Genomic DNA, 15,153 nt, shown 5'->3' with positions numbered 1-15,153 from the left:
TCTCGTTGTGACGAAGACAAGGTGCAACATAAAGTTTAATTGGTTGTTGCATTTATCAACCAATCAAATCATTTTGTTTCTTTCTCTCTCTACCTCTTAGTATGTTATAACATGGAGAACACCATTTTCCCCTGGTATTATGGTTGCGGTGACATTTAAAATTGATGTTATAACCTGACCCATACCTAATGCTCTTATACCTTTTCATGAGTACCTTAACCATAACACCCAATACACTATATATAACGGAGAGAATAAGAGCATTGTTAAAAGTCTCTCTCTCTCTCATACACACACACACACACACACACACACACACACACAGAGAGAGAGAGAGAGAGAGAGAGAGAGAGAGAGAGAGAGAGAGAGAGAGAGAGAGAGAGAGAGAGAGAGAGAGAGAGAGAGAGAGAGAGAGAGAGAGAGAGAGAGAGAGAGAGAGAGAGAGAGAGAGAGAGAGAGAGAGAGAGAGAGAGAGAGAGAGAGAGAGAGAGTATTTCCTATTTTTATAATTATTAAAGTATTAAAAAAAATAAAATATACAACAAAAAAAAAAAAAAACATAATAGTCGTTTTGCGGTTGAGACAAAATCCACAAAAGTTTTCATGGTTTGGACAAATGGTTCTGGTTGGAAACTTTATGGATATTCTCGATAGTTTTCAAACAAGCCACGAACACGAAGACCTAATTTGTAGTTTATAATAATAATAATAATAATAATAATAATAATAATAATAATAATAATAATATTCAGTTGGCAATTTCCCAAAGATAGTTGATCTTTAAATGTCATTTTTGTCCAATCACATAGGTATTACTAACGGTTTGTTTAGCATTTTTAGTATGCATAGATAATTTTCAGTTATTTCTAATACTGATATAAGTTGTGTAAAGCTTACACATGAGATTACTTCTCTGTTTTTCATGAAAGGAAATTGTAATTGTCGCATCATGTTGCATTGCTTGATGAATACAAGTTTTGTTTTTTGTTTGTTGTGCCATATTAAATAAGAGTAGAATTTTTTTGTCTATAGATAAGAGCGATTATATATTATGGAACATAAACTTAATTAATCATTCATCATTACATTAAAAAAGTAAAGCAAAGCAAACATCCATTTATTTAAGTAAAAAAAGTGGAAAACACAAGAAAGAAATCATTTCCATTTTTAACAGTCTATAATCAAAGCAATTTTTGAAATGCTTGTTGATTCAAGAACTAGTAAGCTTCAGGATGAGCGATGGCATAGGCCTCCATTGCCTTGAAGGTGTTCTTGAATGCTTCTTTGGTAAAGTTAAGAATATCTTCTCCTAGCTGAGTATTAGGTTTGCAATTAAACAAAGCCGTGTGCTTGTATACAGATCCACCATCAGCAGAAGGTACAAACTTAACATGATGAGTGGCTGAGTCAACATTATCCAACAAGGCATCACCTCCGAAGATTGTGTAGCTGACGCTTAGATTGGTTACGTCAATTGCATCGAATCTCTGCTTTGAGTTTGTGAATGGAACACCTTCACATGCATTAGACGAAAAATTAGGGAACCATATATAAATGACACTACTATCAATATATTAACAAGATTCGTATAGGTAATATATATCTTATTAAGCAGTATGAATATGTCAGTTATCTATGTAATACTTACCATCACCAAAGATAATGCTCTTGATGCTTCCAACACCACCATCGCCTTCAATAATACTGATGGCTTTGAAAGTCTGAGGATCCACCTTAGGTGCGAGGGTGTCAAAGTCTGCGTAAACCTTGAAAAGTTTAGTAGCGGAAAGGGAAGAAGTCACCTCAATCTCGGTGGTGAAAAAATCCATTATCGATAAATTTGCAAGATAGAAACTATGTAAGAAGAGGAATGATTTTGTTGCAATGAATTATGAGTACATCGTAGAGGTATTTATAGAGAGTTATTGGAGGCCTGGAACAACAATATTTAATGGTTTCTATATGCTAATATCTATTGGTGGTGGCTACTCACCGTCCTATAGTTGACTAGCTGAACGTTATCAGCAAAATGTATCTGTTTTTTGTAACTCGTATAATGTTGATGGATCAAACTTATACAATTTAAATTTAAAAATCAATAATTTTAACTATAAAAACATTATTTTCCAATGTTAATTGTAACATTAGACATTTTATTGATTCAACAGGTTTTAAACTTGTTCCCCACGAATTTTAACCATGTATTCTATATCAAAAGTAAAATCATAGATAGATCTACAAATGTTAAAATTTCTTACAACTTTTTATGTAAATATTTAATCATATTTGAAGAAAAAAATAAGTAATTTTGTTTAAACTAAACATACAAAAGAACTCTTGATTCTCCACACTTATTCAATTTTCATAAAATATGAACGTGCTTACATAATACGTTTTTCAACATTTTATATGAAATCTTTGATTCTCCACCACTTTGGCACCCCGTTGGTTTGAGACATTCTAATTAAAGTATCAAACCAACTCAATCATAATCAGCCCTTTTATATAATAATGTATCATGTGGAGCATATTCAAAAGTATAATTGTCAACCGGGGCAAGCAGGACGAAGAGTGCATCTCTCGCCCCCGCCCCCGAAATTTCTCCGTTCCCCTACCCCCAAATGTCCAACCTTCCTATCCCCGGAGGCCCCATGGGGGTTTCGGGACGGGATTGCCCACCTGCCCCCGAAATTAAAACAATGGTTAATTTTGCATCCGCCCCTGTTTCCGTCCTCGATTTTTTTATTAAAGACCCTCAAACGGGATGGTGCTCCCACGAGAACTTGGTCCCACAAGACTTTTTGACATCCCTAATTAATTTGAAAAAGTATATGTCGACGTTGTCACAACGTTTTTTCTTTAGGGTTATGTTTTTATTATACTTTTATCAAATAAACACTATAACATAGCTGAGTTCCACATAGATATTTATAAACATTGTTCTCTAACTATTGGTAAATTACCAATGGCTCTACCACAAATTCTAATATAGCAAATTGCGACGGAAAAAGACAAATTAGTGATAAATTTTTGGCAAACAATTTTTTTATATAAATTATACAAAGGGATGTCAATAGATCTTACCACACGACCAAAATACACGTCACAAAACGAAATCGAGATGAAATCACAATTTGAATGTGTCGTGTCAAGTTTAAAAAACACGTTATTGCATGGTGTCTTATTTGTGTTCACAATTCAACACGAAATTGACCTGATTTAGCATGTCTTTGTTGTTTTTGTTTTCATGTTTTACGTTTTTGGCGTGTTATATAGATTAAGTATGAGGTAAATAAACTAATGGGTATGTTATGTTATCTTTATTGTGTCGTGTCATCTAGTGTTTGTTGTGTTTTAATTGATACGTTTTCGAGTTAGTAAAAAAAACATAACAATGTTTTGTGTTCATGTTATATAAAACATTTTGTGTCGTGTTGTCTAAAATAAAAATAAAATATGATTGTCTGATTTAACACCCCTAATTATTTACAAATGTATTTGGAGCGAACTGTTACGACCCAAGCCCAAGTCCAGCTAGTTCATGGATAGTTTTTGGGTTTGATCCAGCCTACCAGATACAACGCTTCTAGATTGTGTCTTTTCATTTTCCTTGGTTCTTGGTTTACTTTGGAATTTCATGTCTCTTTGTATTCCAAGCCTCTATATAAAGGCCCTCCCTTTGTGTTTGTACATCACAAATTTTCTTATCACTACAAAGAGTTTCAAGCATTTTTTGATTTGTAAGTGTTGCCTTGTTAACCTCTCTTATAATTTTCGCCTTACTTAGTATCTTTGATAGCAAGATTGCTAAGGCTGCACATTTATAAAATCGACTCCGTAACAGGTGGTATCATAGAAAAGGATCAATTTTTGGTACTTCCAAAAAGATTGCAACACGATGGCAGATGATCAAGTTGTTGCTTCTGAGATTGTTGATGATGGTCGTGGTCGGGAGGCTAAGAAAATGAAGACCAAGAGAACCAAATCATGAAGCAAGTCAATAACCCTCCGATTGCCCATACTGCTCCTAAAAGTAGGGGTGTGTATGGGGCGGTTTGGTTCGGTTATTGGTCAAAACCGAACCATAACCATTATGATTAGTTAATGCATTTTAATAACCATTGGGTATGGTTAATATTGGTTATGGTTAATGGTTTTTGTCGATTAACGGTTTTGGTTAATGGTTAATATTGGTTAACCATAATGTTCAAAATAATATAAATGACGAAAGTATAGTTACATAAAAAAAATGAAAAAAGAATACAAAAAGTCCTCGACACCAATGTTTGTAACCTAGCTTATAGTAATAGAATAAAATGTGTACATTTGATACTTAAAGTGAGATAACACATATTCAAAATCAAAAACATTAAATAAAAAGTATAAACATTTTAAAAAATGATATTAATAACTTCATATATTGATAATTGATATTAACATTAAAATAAAGTCAAACATCCATACACGTTCAAAGTGATTAAATCAAAAACTATAAAATAAAATAGCTAAACATTTATATTACGTGTTATTTGGATAAAAAAAAAAAAAAGCGATCACTTATATACATTTAATGTGATTAAGTCAAAAACAGTAAATAAAAAAAGACAATTTTTTTAAAAAAAATACATTCTTAAAATATCATGAAGTGGAGAAGAACCAAAACTTAACTTACCTAGAAGTTTTGATTATAAATTAAAAAAAAAAAATCGTTTGAATAGAATTATAAAGTCGAAACAATCTTTGATTAGGATTAACGGTGTGAGAAACCTCCGATTAGGATTATGAGTGTGAAAATTAAATTAATTGCGAATAATGTTTACAAATTATAGAATTGGCCGATTAGGAATTACAAGATTAATCAATAATCTTACTCAATGCATAATTGGAAAATTGTGTGTCTGCATGATATGCGTGATCATCCTTTGATGGTTTGATTGCACGTTCGTCTCCTGATAAGTGAGGATTAATGAATTATATGTTGAAATTTTAATAGGTCTTAAATAAATTTGACTATATTATTTTATATATAATCCATAATTTTTATGTAATAAAATATAAAGTTAGCGGTTCGGTTAATAATTGTCCGGTTGACCTATAAAACCATAACCGAACCGTTAGTTATCGGTTAACAAAAATTAGAAACCGAACCAACGGTTTTTAAAACAGTTCGGTTATTATGGTTCGATTATATTGGTTAATTTGGTTATGGTTCGGTTTTTCGGTTATTATGCTCACCCCTACCTAAAAGTTCTAGTAAAAGTATGGACTCTCGTGTTGCTAAGGTTGAGTTGCTACATAAGGGCATGCAAGTGCAGATGAGTGAAATGTTTGTGATGGTCAGAATGTTGACTAAGGAAAATGTCGAGATACAACATGCAAGGAAAACGATGATTGAGGATTTTTACCATCAATTCCAAGAAAGAATTCAACATTATTTCTTAGGAGTTTCTTGTTCATTAGAAGACTGTGAAGGACGAAATCCTTGGGATCTGAGAAGAGATAGAACTTTTGAAACAGGAAGGAAAAAGGCGACCACCGTTCTTTGGGAACCATGGAACACATGGCTCATCCAGCTCGAACATCAAGATTCCAAAAAAATGTGTACAATGGTGCTCGCACTACTGCCATGGTTGAAAACTTTCTCTTTGGACTGGAACATTACTTTGAAGCAAGTGGAGTACATTATAATACAAGCAGAATCAGAAATGACCTTGTATTCTTGCATTAATCAACTCACTTGTGGTGGAGGAGAAAGTATAAGGAGCGAGAGAAAGGACTATGCATGATTGAGACATAGGAGCAGTTCAAAGCTGAGCTATGAAAACACTTTGTCCCCCACAATGCAACTGAGGAAGCCATGGGGAAACTAAGATGATTACGTCAAGGGAGTATGATTTGGATTATACAAAGGATATCATAACTATAATACTGGAAATAGACGATCTTTCTGACAGGGAAGCATTGTTCTGTTTCAAGGAAGGGTTGCGTATTAGGCAAAAGCTAAGTTGAGTAGAAGGAATGTGCATAGCTTGGACAATACAGTCTCTATAGCTGACCCGCCTCTTTCCAAAAGTGGTGGAGATAGAAATGCCCATAATAATTTTAAGGACTGAAGGACAGACAAGCCAAGATTTGAGAATCTGTTTAGCCAAGACACCCTGAAGGGCTGAAGAAAAACCATGTTTCATCTACTATTAGCCACATTGGACTCAAGAATGGCCCGATTGAAAAGCTATGAATGCATTGGTGGATGACATAGTGGGAAAACCTAATAGTGAGGTAGAAACTCAAAAAGAATTAGGATCGATAAGGCACCTCGGGGTTCTAACAAAGCTCTTTTCAAAAGATGAGAATGAAGACAAGGGCCTTTCTCTTTGTTGATGTGGTGATGACCGAAAATAAGTTGACAGCTCTTTTGGACACCAGGGCATCCCACACCGAGCCATGGTACAATAATCAAGACAGCTAACTTGGGAGCCAAGAAGATCTTAGGGATAACCACTCTTCAGGTTCGTATTGATGATTGGACAAATGATATTGTTAGCGAGAGCAATATGTAAAATTAGATAAGATTTGTTAATCATAGTAAAGATATTATTAGATCCTAGAATTAAGGCCCAAGGAAAAATAGGTCGGTATCAATTCTCCTGTATAAATTCATGTATTGTGTTTGTAAAGGAATATTGAAAATTGGAAGATCCTTCCTCCATATTCACGCTGTTATCAATCTATATTGTATCAGATCCTTCCAAAGAGTGTTGAACTTGATCTGAATCCCTCGAATCGAAGATCTATGAATGGGCGACAAAGAAAACTCTTCCAACTCAAACCCAGTGATCGTCCAGAATGTCCAGGACACACCATTCCCTACCGGAATTACCCTCGACGATACGAACTACCCGTTGTGGTCTCAGTTAATGGAGATGCGCATCGGGGCACATAACAAGTCCGATTTTATCACCGGAAAAACACCGAATCCAACCAACGGCAATGAGAAACAACTCGAATCTTGGCTGATCGACAACAATCGTGTCAAGAGCTGGCTGATTGATTCCATGAACCCGTCCCTGATCCGCCGCTTTATCCGACTTCAGATGGCGGCTGAAATCTGGGAGGTCGTCGGGAAAACATTCTACGACAGAAGTGATGAAACTCAGCTATTCGAATTGAACCGCCGGTCTTTCAACACCCGGCAGAATGGACGTGCGTTACCTACATACTACAACGAAGTGGTGAGCATCTTCCAAGAAATCGATACCCGAATTACTACGCAAGAAGAGACTGTCAAAGGCACTGTGTCCGAAAATAAGACAATGACTCGTCTCCGTGTATACATATTTTTGGCTGGGTTGGACTCTGAGCTTAACCTAGCTAGAAGTGAAATCCTAAGGAAAGACCCACCTATGAGTTTGGAGTCTAGCTACGCTTAGATTCGAAGAGACTCCAGCCAAAGACAAACCATGGAAGAACCAAAAGTTGAACCTGATAGCTTGGTGCATATGGTCTCACGCAACGGCCCTTCAAAGGGAAAGAACTCGAATGCAGAGAAAAACTTGTTTACATGTACTCACTGTGGAGAAGAAGGCCACTCAAAGCAAAGGTGTTATGAGATCATAGGTTATCCGGAGTGGTGGGACTTCACGAAGAAACCTAGAAAAAAGCTAAGTCAAGCTACAGTTGCCACCTCTACTCAAGAAACTTTGATGGCTGCACACACCAGTACAACTGACTCTGGTATGTCTTGTCAAAACCAAACAAAAATTAGTAATTAGATAATTGACATAGGTGCTACTGACCACATGATAAATGATAAAAACCTTTTGACAACTTTACATGCACCTAAACAAAGTATAATACATACTGCGAGTGGGGAACTTGAAAAAGTGAAATGTGAAGGGGTGGTACAGGTGTCAAGTTCTATGAACCTGGACTCAGTTCTTGTTGTTCCATCTTTGTCTTCTAACCTACTCTCAGTTAGCCAAATCACAAAAGCATTGAATTGTTATGTAACTTTCTGGCCAAATGATTGTGTGTTTCAGGACATAGAGACACACAAGATTCTTGGCTATGGTACTAGAAGGGGGCGGTTATATTATCTTGAAGAGAATCATAAGAGTCAGGCATTTCATACTGGAATAAAGAAGGGGAATAAGCCTATGGCGATGTTATGGCACCGTCGTCTAGGACATTTATCTTTTAGTTATTTGAAAAAGTTGAAACCGAATTTATTTTTGAATCTTCATGAAAGTGATTTTAAATGTGGTATTTGTGAATTGGCAAAGAACACAAGAATTTCGTATACTCCTAGTGATAATAAAGTCTCTGTTCCTTTTTTAAAAATACATTCAGATGTATGGGGGCCTGCCCCAATCTCCACTCCCCGTAGAGCTCGTTATTTTGTGACTTTTGTTGATGAGTGTACTAGGATGATTTGGATTTCTTTGCTGAAAAATAAAGGGGATGTATTGTTTGCATTCAAAGAACTACATCACCTGATCAATACTGAATATAGGAGAGATATCCAAATATTACAGTCTGATAATGGAGGTGAGTACATAAATCATGCCATGACATGTTTTTGCCAAGAAAACTCTATCCGACATCAAACTTCTTGTGCTAGAACTCCCCAGCAAAATGGACTGGTTGAACGAAGAAATAGACAAATTCTTGAAATTGTACGGGCCTCTTTGTTCGATATGAACGTACCGCGAAATTTATGGGGTGAGGCAGTTCGATCCGCAACATATCTCATGAATAGAATGTCTTCTCGTGTTATTGATTTTTCCACGCCTTTGGAAAAACTTCAAGAGCTTGTACAACAACATATTAATCTTGGACTTGAGCCACGGATATTTGGGTGTACGGCATATGTTCATTAAAATATAGGGAAACTTGAACCAAGAGCTATGAGATGCGTGTTCATTGGATACGCTACTCATAAAAAGGGTTATCGGCGCTACAATCCAATCGAAAATAAGATATATGTATCCCGTGATGAGTCGTTTCATGAAACCTTACAATTCTTTCAAGATGAGAGTTCACTTCAGGGGGGAGAGAAACGAAGAAGTAAACTCTTTTGACACTGAAGTGGGTGAAATTAATACTCATGTTCAAGATACCGATCATCAAGACGAACCGGACCACGAAGTAGAGATCGAACCGGAACCTGATGACGATGATACTATTCATGGGCTGGATCAAACTAACAATCTAACTAATAATGAAAGTGTTACGTCTGATGTTGTGTAGGAAAACGAATCACAAAACCAAGAATATGCAGCCCAAAACCAGGACAACGAATCACAAGCCCAAGAACATGCAGTCCAAGATCAGGTACCCGCTGGCGGTAACTTTGAATCACGTTTTCTCGTAAGAAGTACTCGAGGAATTCCAAAGGCGCAATACCAAGCTGACTTGAAGGAAAAAGCTAAGTACCCTATTGGTAATTATGTCTCACAACATCGCTTAGCTAGCTCCAACATGGTGATAATTAATGGTTTGTCCACTGTTTTGATACCACGGGACGTACATGAAGCTATGAAAGATGAAAGATGGAAGAAGGCAATCAAGGAAGAGATAGACGCCCTAATTAAAAATCATACGTGGGAGCTTGTAACACTACCTTATGAAAAGAAAGTAGTTGGGTGCAGATGGATATTTACTGTGAAGTTAGATTCAAGTGGAAATATCGATCGGTTCAAGGCAAGACTCGTGGCAAAAGGGTACACACAGAAATACGGAATTGACTACAGAGATACCATTGCCCAGGTGGCAAAGATGAATACAATAAGAGTGCTATTTTCCATAGCAGCTAACGAAAACCGGTCCTTGAGACAATTGGATGTAAAAAACGCGTTTCTAAACGGGTATCTAGAAGAAGAAGAAGTCTACATGGAGGCTCCGCCAGGTATGAATTTTAATGGGAAAGTTTGTAAGCTAAAAAAGGCGTTGTATGGGCTGAAGTAATCACCTCGAGCTTGGTTTGGTAGATTCTCGGCGTTCATGAAGAAGATTGGATACAAACAAAGTGATGCAAACCATACCTTGTTTGTCAAAAATAAAAACAAGAAAATCACAGTTCTTGTAGTGTACGTAGATGATATGGTAGTAACAGGCAATGATGATGAAGAAATAGCTAAACTTCAAGCAATGCTTGCCACTGAATTTGAATTAAAGGACTTGGGTGAGCTTAAGTATTTCTTGGGTATTGAAGTATCAAGGTCAAAAACTGGGATCAATATGTGCCAATGGAAAGATATTTTAGACCTATTAGCAGAAACTGGGATGCTTGATTGTAAGCCCATTGACATACCGATTGAAACAAATCATCGACTAGCCATATTACCAAATCAAGTCCCAACCAATAAAGAGAGATACCAAAAGCTTGTTGGAAAACTTATTTACTTGTCACACATGAGGCCTGACATTGCATACGTTGTGAGTGTTGTCAGCAGATTCATGCATGCTCCTAGTGAAGAACATATGAAGGCAGTATATCGAATTCTTAGATATCTTAAAGCTACTCCTGGGAAAGGGTTGTTTTTTGGGAAGAATCAAGACCGTAGTTTGAAGGGATACACTGATGCAGATTGGGCAGGTGACCGAACAGATGGTAAATCTACTTCAGGGTATTTCACCTTTGTTGGAGGTAATTTGGTTACTTGGAGAAGTAAGAAACAAAAGGTGGTCTCAAGATCAAATGCAGAAGCTGACTATAGAGGAATGGTGAATGGTGTATGCGAACTACTGTGGATAAAGCAAATTCTTCGAGACATTGGTGTATCTCTAATGAGCCCTATTAAACTTTACTGTGATAACGAATCAGCTGTGAAGATAGCCAATAATCCTGTTCAACATGACAGGACTAAGCATGTTGAAATTGACAGGCATTTCTTGAAGGATCACCTGGAGCGAAAAACAATAGAATTGCCACATGTAAGCTCAGAAGATCAACCGGCAGATATGTTAACGAAAGCAGTATGTGGGAGAGTGTTTGAGTGCTCTCTTGATAAGCTGGGAATGTTATATATACATTCTCCACCTTGAGGGGGAGTGTTAGCGAGAGCAATATGTAAAATTAGATAAGATTTGTTAATTATAGTAAAGATATTATTAGATCCTAGAATTAAGGCCCAAGGAAAAATACGTCGGTATCAATTCCCCTGTATAAATATTCATGTATTGTGCTTGTAAAGGAATATTGAAAATTGGAAGATCCTTCCTCCATATTCACTCTGTTATCAATTTATAGATATAACATTCACCATTAGTTCAATTTTAGGATATTATTGGGGTTGTCTATCTTTCGAAAAGCTAAAATCTTCCCGATTCCTTCCGTGAGCTCCCTTATTTTCCTTGATAATAACCACATCCAAGTGAATCGCTTGAGATGTACAAAGGAGGATGCATCTCTAATTTTGGAAATACAATTTGAGAAGGGAGTAAAAGAAAGTAGGTGTTATGTTGTAGCGATCCGAGAGATGTGTAGAAAATGAGAATTTCCTCATGGAGGAGTTACCTAATTTGATCCAGCAGGTTTTGAAAGAGTATCAAGATGTGATTCCATCAGTACTTCCAAAACAATTACCCAACGGCGAGAACTAGACCACCATATTGATCTGAAACTAGGAGCAAAGACCCTAGCAATGAGCCCTTACCGGATAGCTCCTTAAAGTTCGTAGAATTGTGAAAACAGGTTGTAGAACTTCTTGAAACCGGTTATATTCAACCATCTCAAGCTCGTCTCGGTGCCTCGGTGTTGTTCTAGAAAAAGAAAAACATGATCCCTACGAATGTGCATAAATTCTCAGGCCCTCAACAAAGTCACAACGAAAACCGGTACCTAATTCCACTAATAGCTGATCTCTTCGACCAAATGAGCACTACCAAGTTCCTCTCGGAGTTAGATATTAGATCGGGATACTACCAAGTTCATATCATGGAAGGGGATGAGCCAAACACCACTTGCATCACAAGATATGGTTCGTATGAATTCCTTGTCATGGATTTTGGGCTTACAAAAGCCCTGACAACATTTTACACCCTTATGAACAAATTCTTTCAGCCCTTCATGGATTAGTTTGTGGTGGTCTACTTAGATGCTATAGTGGTGTATATCAACACTCTTAAAGAACATGATCCTTAAAAAAGTCACAACGAAAAACCGGTACCCAATTCCACTAATAGTTGATCTCTTCGACCAGATGGGCACTGCCAAGTTCTTCTCGAAGTTAGATCTTAGATCGAGATACAACCAAGTCTGTATTATGTAAGGGGATTAACCACACACTGCTTGCATCACAAGATATAGTTCATATGAATTCCTTGTCATGGATTTTGGGCTTACAAACGCCCCGACAACATTTTACACCCTTATAAACAAAATCTTTCATCCCTGCATGGATTGGTTTGTGGTGGTCTACTTGGATGATATAGCGGTGTATAGCAAGACTCTTAAAGAACAATAGCAACACCTGCGACAAGTCCTCCAGGTGTTGATGGAAAACAACTTGTATTTGAAGATGGAAAAAATGCTATTTTCATTACAGGATGTAAATTTGCTTGGGCATCATATCTAAGTAAGGAAGTTAATGATGGATCTGATAAAGGTAAACTCATACCATGAAAAGAAGGCCCCAAAGAAGATTCCATAATTGTGCACCTTCTTTGGGTTGTTGAACTATTACCGAAAGTTCACACTATGAGCTGGTTATGAAATTACTAGACTATAAATGCCCCCTTTAAAGTTCACACTGACGCTTTTAATTTTTCTATAGGTGGTGCACTGACGCAGGAAGGACATCCCATTGTCTATGAAAGTTGCAAGCTCAACGAGACAAAAAGACAATATACGGTGCAGGTGCAGGAAAAAGAAATGACAACTATGATACATTGCTTGCGCATTTAGCGACACTATATGTTTGGAAGCTAGTTCATCGTCAAGAGAGACAACATTGCCACAAGCTATTTCCAAACTCAGAAACGTTTGACCCAAGGTTTACCCTGTAGTACATGTTAGCCGATTGAAACGGTATCATGGAGATAAAGGCGATCCCAACAGAAGCAAGTCCAAACGGGCACCCACCATTATCACAAACGAATTTAACAAAGAGATTGATTGTATCTTGGCAGATTGGGTAATTCGGAAGCAAAGGGTTACCAGACTACAAAGAATATACTATACGATGGAAATGCGAAGGAGAAAAAGAGTCAAGCTAGGAACGAGAAGACGCGTTGTACCAGTTTGAAGATATGATCTGACACTACCAAGAAGACGCGACGAGTACTTGATGAAATCGAGTAGGAGAGGGTGTTAAAACCCAAGCCTAAGTCCAATTAGTTATGGGTCTAATCCAACCCATTAGATAGAGAGCTTCTAGATTGTGTCCTTTCATTTTCCTTGGATGTTGGTTTACTTGTCTATTGGAATTCCATGTATCCTTGTATTCCAAGCCTCTATATAAAGGCCCCACCCTTTTGTATTTGTACTAGGGGTGTTATCGGGTAAAATTTTTGGGTTTTGGGTAATTCGGGTTTTTCATATAAAAAAATTTACCCGTTACCATACCCAAATTAAATTCGGGTAATTCAGGTAATAGGTCGGGTAAGGGTAATTCGGGTATTACCCGATTTTTAAATTTTTTTTTTTAATTTTTGAATGACACCTAAAAATAAATGTAATGAAATAAGTATGTCGTGTTAAACTTTGAACATTGAGATTTTTTACTCAATAATATTTGAGATATCAAGTATTCTTTCCAAACTTTCGATCTTGGGTTGAATTCTTTATTATTATTTTTTTTTTTGTATTTTTCTTATGGAACTTGATCATTGGTTGGGTTGTCAACTTCAATCATCTCATCTTCTACTTCAATGTAGTCATCCATTGCTGACGAATACCAACGAAGAGGGGACGAGGTACGAGGGTTTTTTGACGTGGGGAAAATAGAACGAGCCTCAACGAGGGAAATTGGGATTTGGGAATTGGAAGGGTTAGATAAACACATAAAGGGACATTATTTCTTATATATATTTCGGGTAATCGGGTATACCCGAAACCCAAACAACTTACCCTTTATCCGACCTGAAAAAAATTCGGGTTACCCACTTACCCGAAAAAATTAACCCAATACCCGATTTACCCGTTACCCGAAAAAATCGGATGGATAATTCGGGTAAACAGGTACTTTTGATAGGGCTAATTTGTACATCACGAATTTCCTTATCAATACAAAGAGATTCCAGGATTTTCTAATTTGCAAGTGTTGCCTATTCAACCTCCGTTCTAATTTCCGGCTTACTTAGTATCTTTAACGGCAAGATTACTAAAGTCGTACGGGTCTGAAATCGACTCCCTGACAGAATGCTAATGATATATTAGATTATTTCGCTAATTTGCAACTAATAGTTTGAGGCGGTCTTTAAAGTTACTTAAAAGAATAATATTTTTGGATAATAGTTTTTATCCGGCTAATATATATTATAGCGACAATAAAAGTATTATCCTTAACAGTTTGAGGCCATCTGTATTTTACTGCTAATTTTTATCATTGTTAGAGAAAAAGACTATAATAGTTGATCTTCCAAAAGCTCTTCAAACAAATAGATTATAAAAAAAAATAAATAAATAAATAAAAAAATAAAAAAAATAAAAAAAATAAAAAAATAAAAAAACCATAATTTGTGTAGGCCGTCTGCCGTCATATGTGAAAAATCGAGGTGGCTTTGAATTCTTTTTTGCAAAAATGAAGTTGTTTTCCGCCCGTTGATTGTGAATATTAATTCATTTGACTGCGAAAATCTTAAGGGGCTAAGGCCCAATTTAGTTTGAAGCATATATAAACCATTTTTTTCTTATTTCATTTTTACACAACTTTTTTTTATCAAGAGGTTAACAAATTCTCATCGAAAACGATGGCTGGAAACAAAAAGAATATACCCGAATCGGTTACTTATTTAACTCTATATTTGTATTTTATGTTTATAGACGAAAATTAGAAGTTGTAGAAGTTGGTAATATTTTTAACATGTATCAACTTGTGAAAATCAAAATACTTTTTTACGATAATTTTGATTTTGTTCGTATAAATTTTTCATATTTTAATTTGCTAGTTTGTAATATTTTGTAGCATGTGTTGCAGTCATATAAAGGTT

The 15,153-nt window shown here is 36.3% G+C and overlaps 2 protein-coding genes across 2 annotated transcripts; one reads left to right on the top strand and one right to left on the bottom strand.

Annotated features, from left to right (window-relative positions):
• Positions 1 to 1,096: 1,096 nt before the first annotated feature.
• On the bottom strand, positions 1,097 to 1,898 carry LOC145064874 (root allergen protein-like). Its single transcript, XM_079012243.1, has 2 exons — positions 1,649 to 1,898; positions 1,097 to 1,513 (listed from the first exon to the last, which is right to left on the bottom strand). The coding sequence occupies exons 1-2, from the start codon at positions 1,827 to 1,829 to the stop codon at positions 1,218 to 1,220; spliced, it is 477 nt and encodes a 158-aa protein (XP_078868369.1). The 5' UTR covers positions 1,830 to 1,898; the 3' UTR covers positions 1,097 to 1,217.
• Positions 1,899 to 6,797: 4,899 nt separating this feature from the next.
• Positions 6,798 to 7,430, top strand: LOC145064224 (uncharacterized). Its single transcript, XM_079011710.1, has one exon. The coding sequence runs from the start codon at positions 6,798 to 6,800 to the stop codon at positions 7,428 to 7,430; it is 633 nt and encodes a 210-aa protein (XP_078867836.1).
• The last annotated feature ends 7,723 nt before the right edge of the window (positions 7,431 to 15,153 follow it).

The sequence above is a fragment of the Lactuca serriola genome, chromosome 7 (assembly GCF_051521515.1).
Source record: "Lactuca serriola cultivar US96UC23 chromosome 7, Lser_US96UC23_V15, whole genome shotgun sequence".
Classification (NCBI taxonomy): Eukaryota; Viridiplantae; Streptophyta; class Magnoliopsida; order Asterales; family Asteraceae; genus Lactuca; species Lactuca serriola.
This window is presented reverse-complemented; position numbering and strand designations above follow the sequence as displayed.

Coding starts and splice junctions, on each gene's coding strand:
- LOC145064874 (XM_079012243.1), bottom strand. CDS start 1,829: ATGGATTTTTTCACCACCGAGATTGAGGTGACTTCTTCCCTTTCCGCT. Junction 1,514..1,648: donor GAGCATTATCTTTGGTGATG/GTAAGTATTACA, acceptor ATGCATGTGAAG/GTGTTCCATTCACAAACTCA.
- LOC145064224 (XM_079011710.1), top strand. CDS start 6,798: ATGGGCGACAAAGAAAACTCTTCCAACTCAAACCCAGTGATCGTCCAG.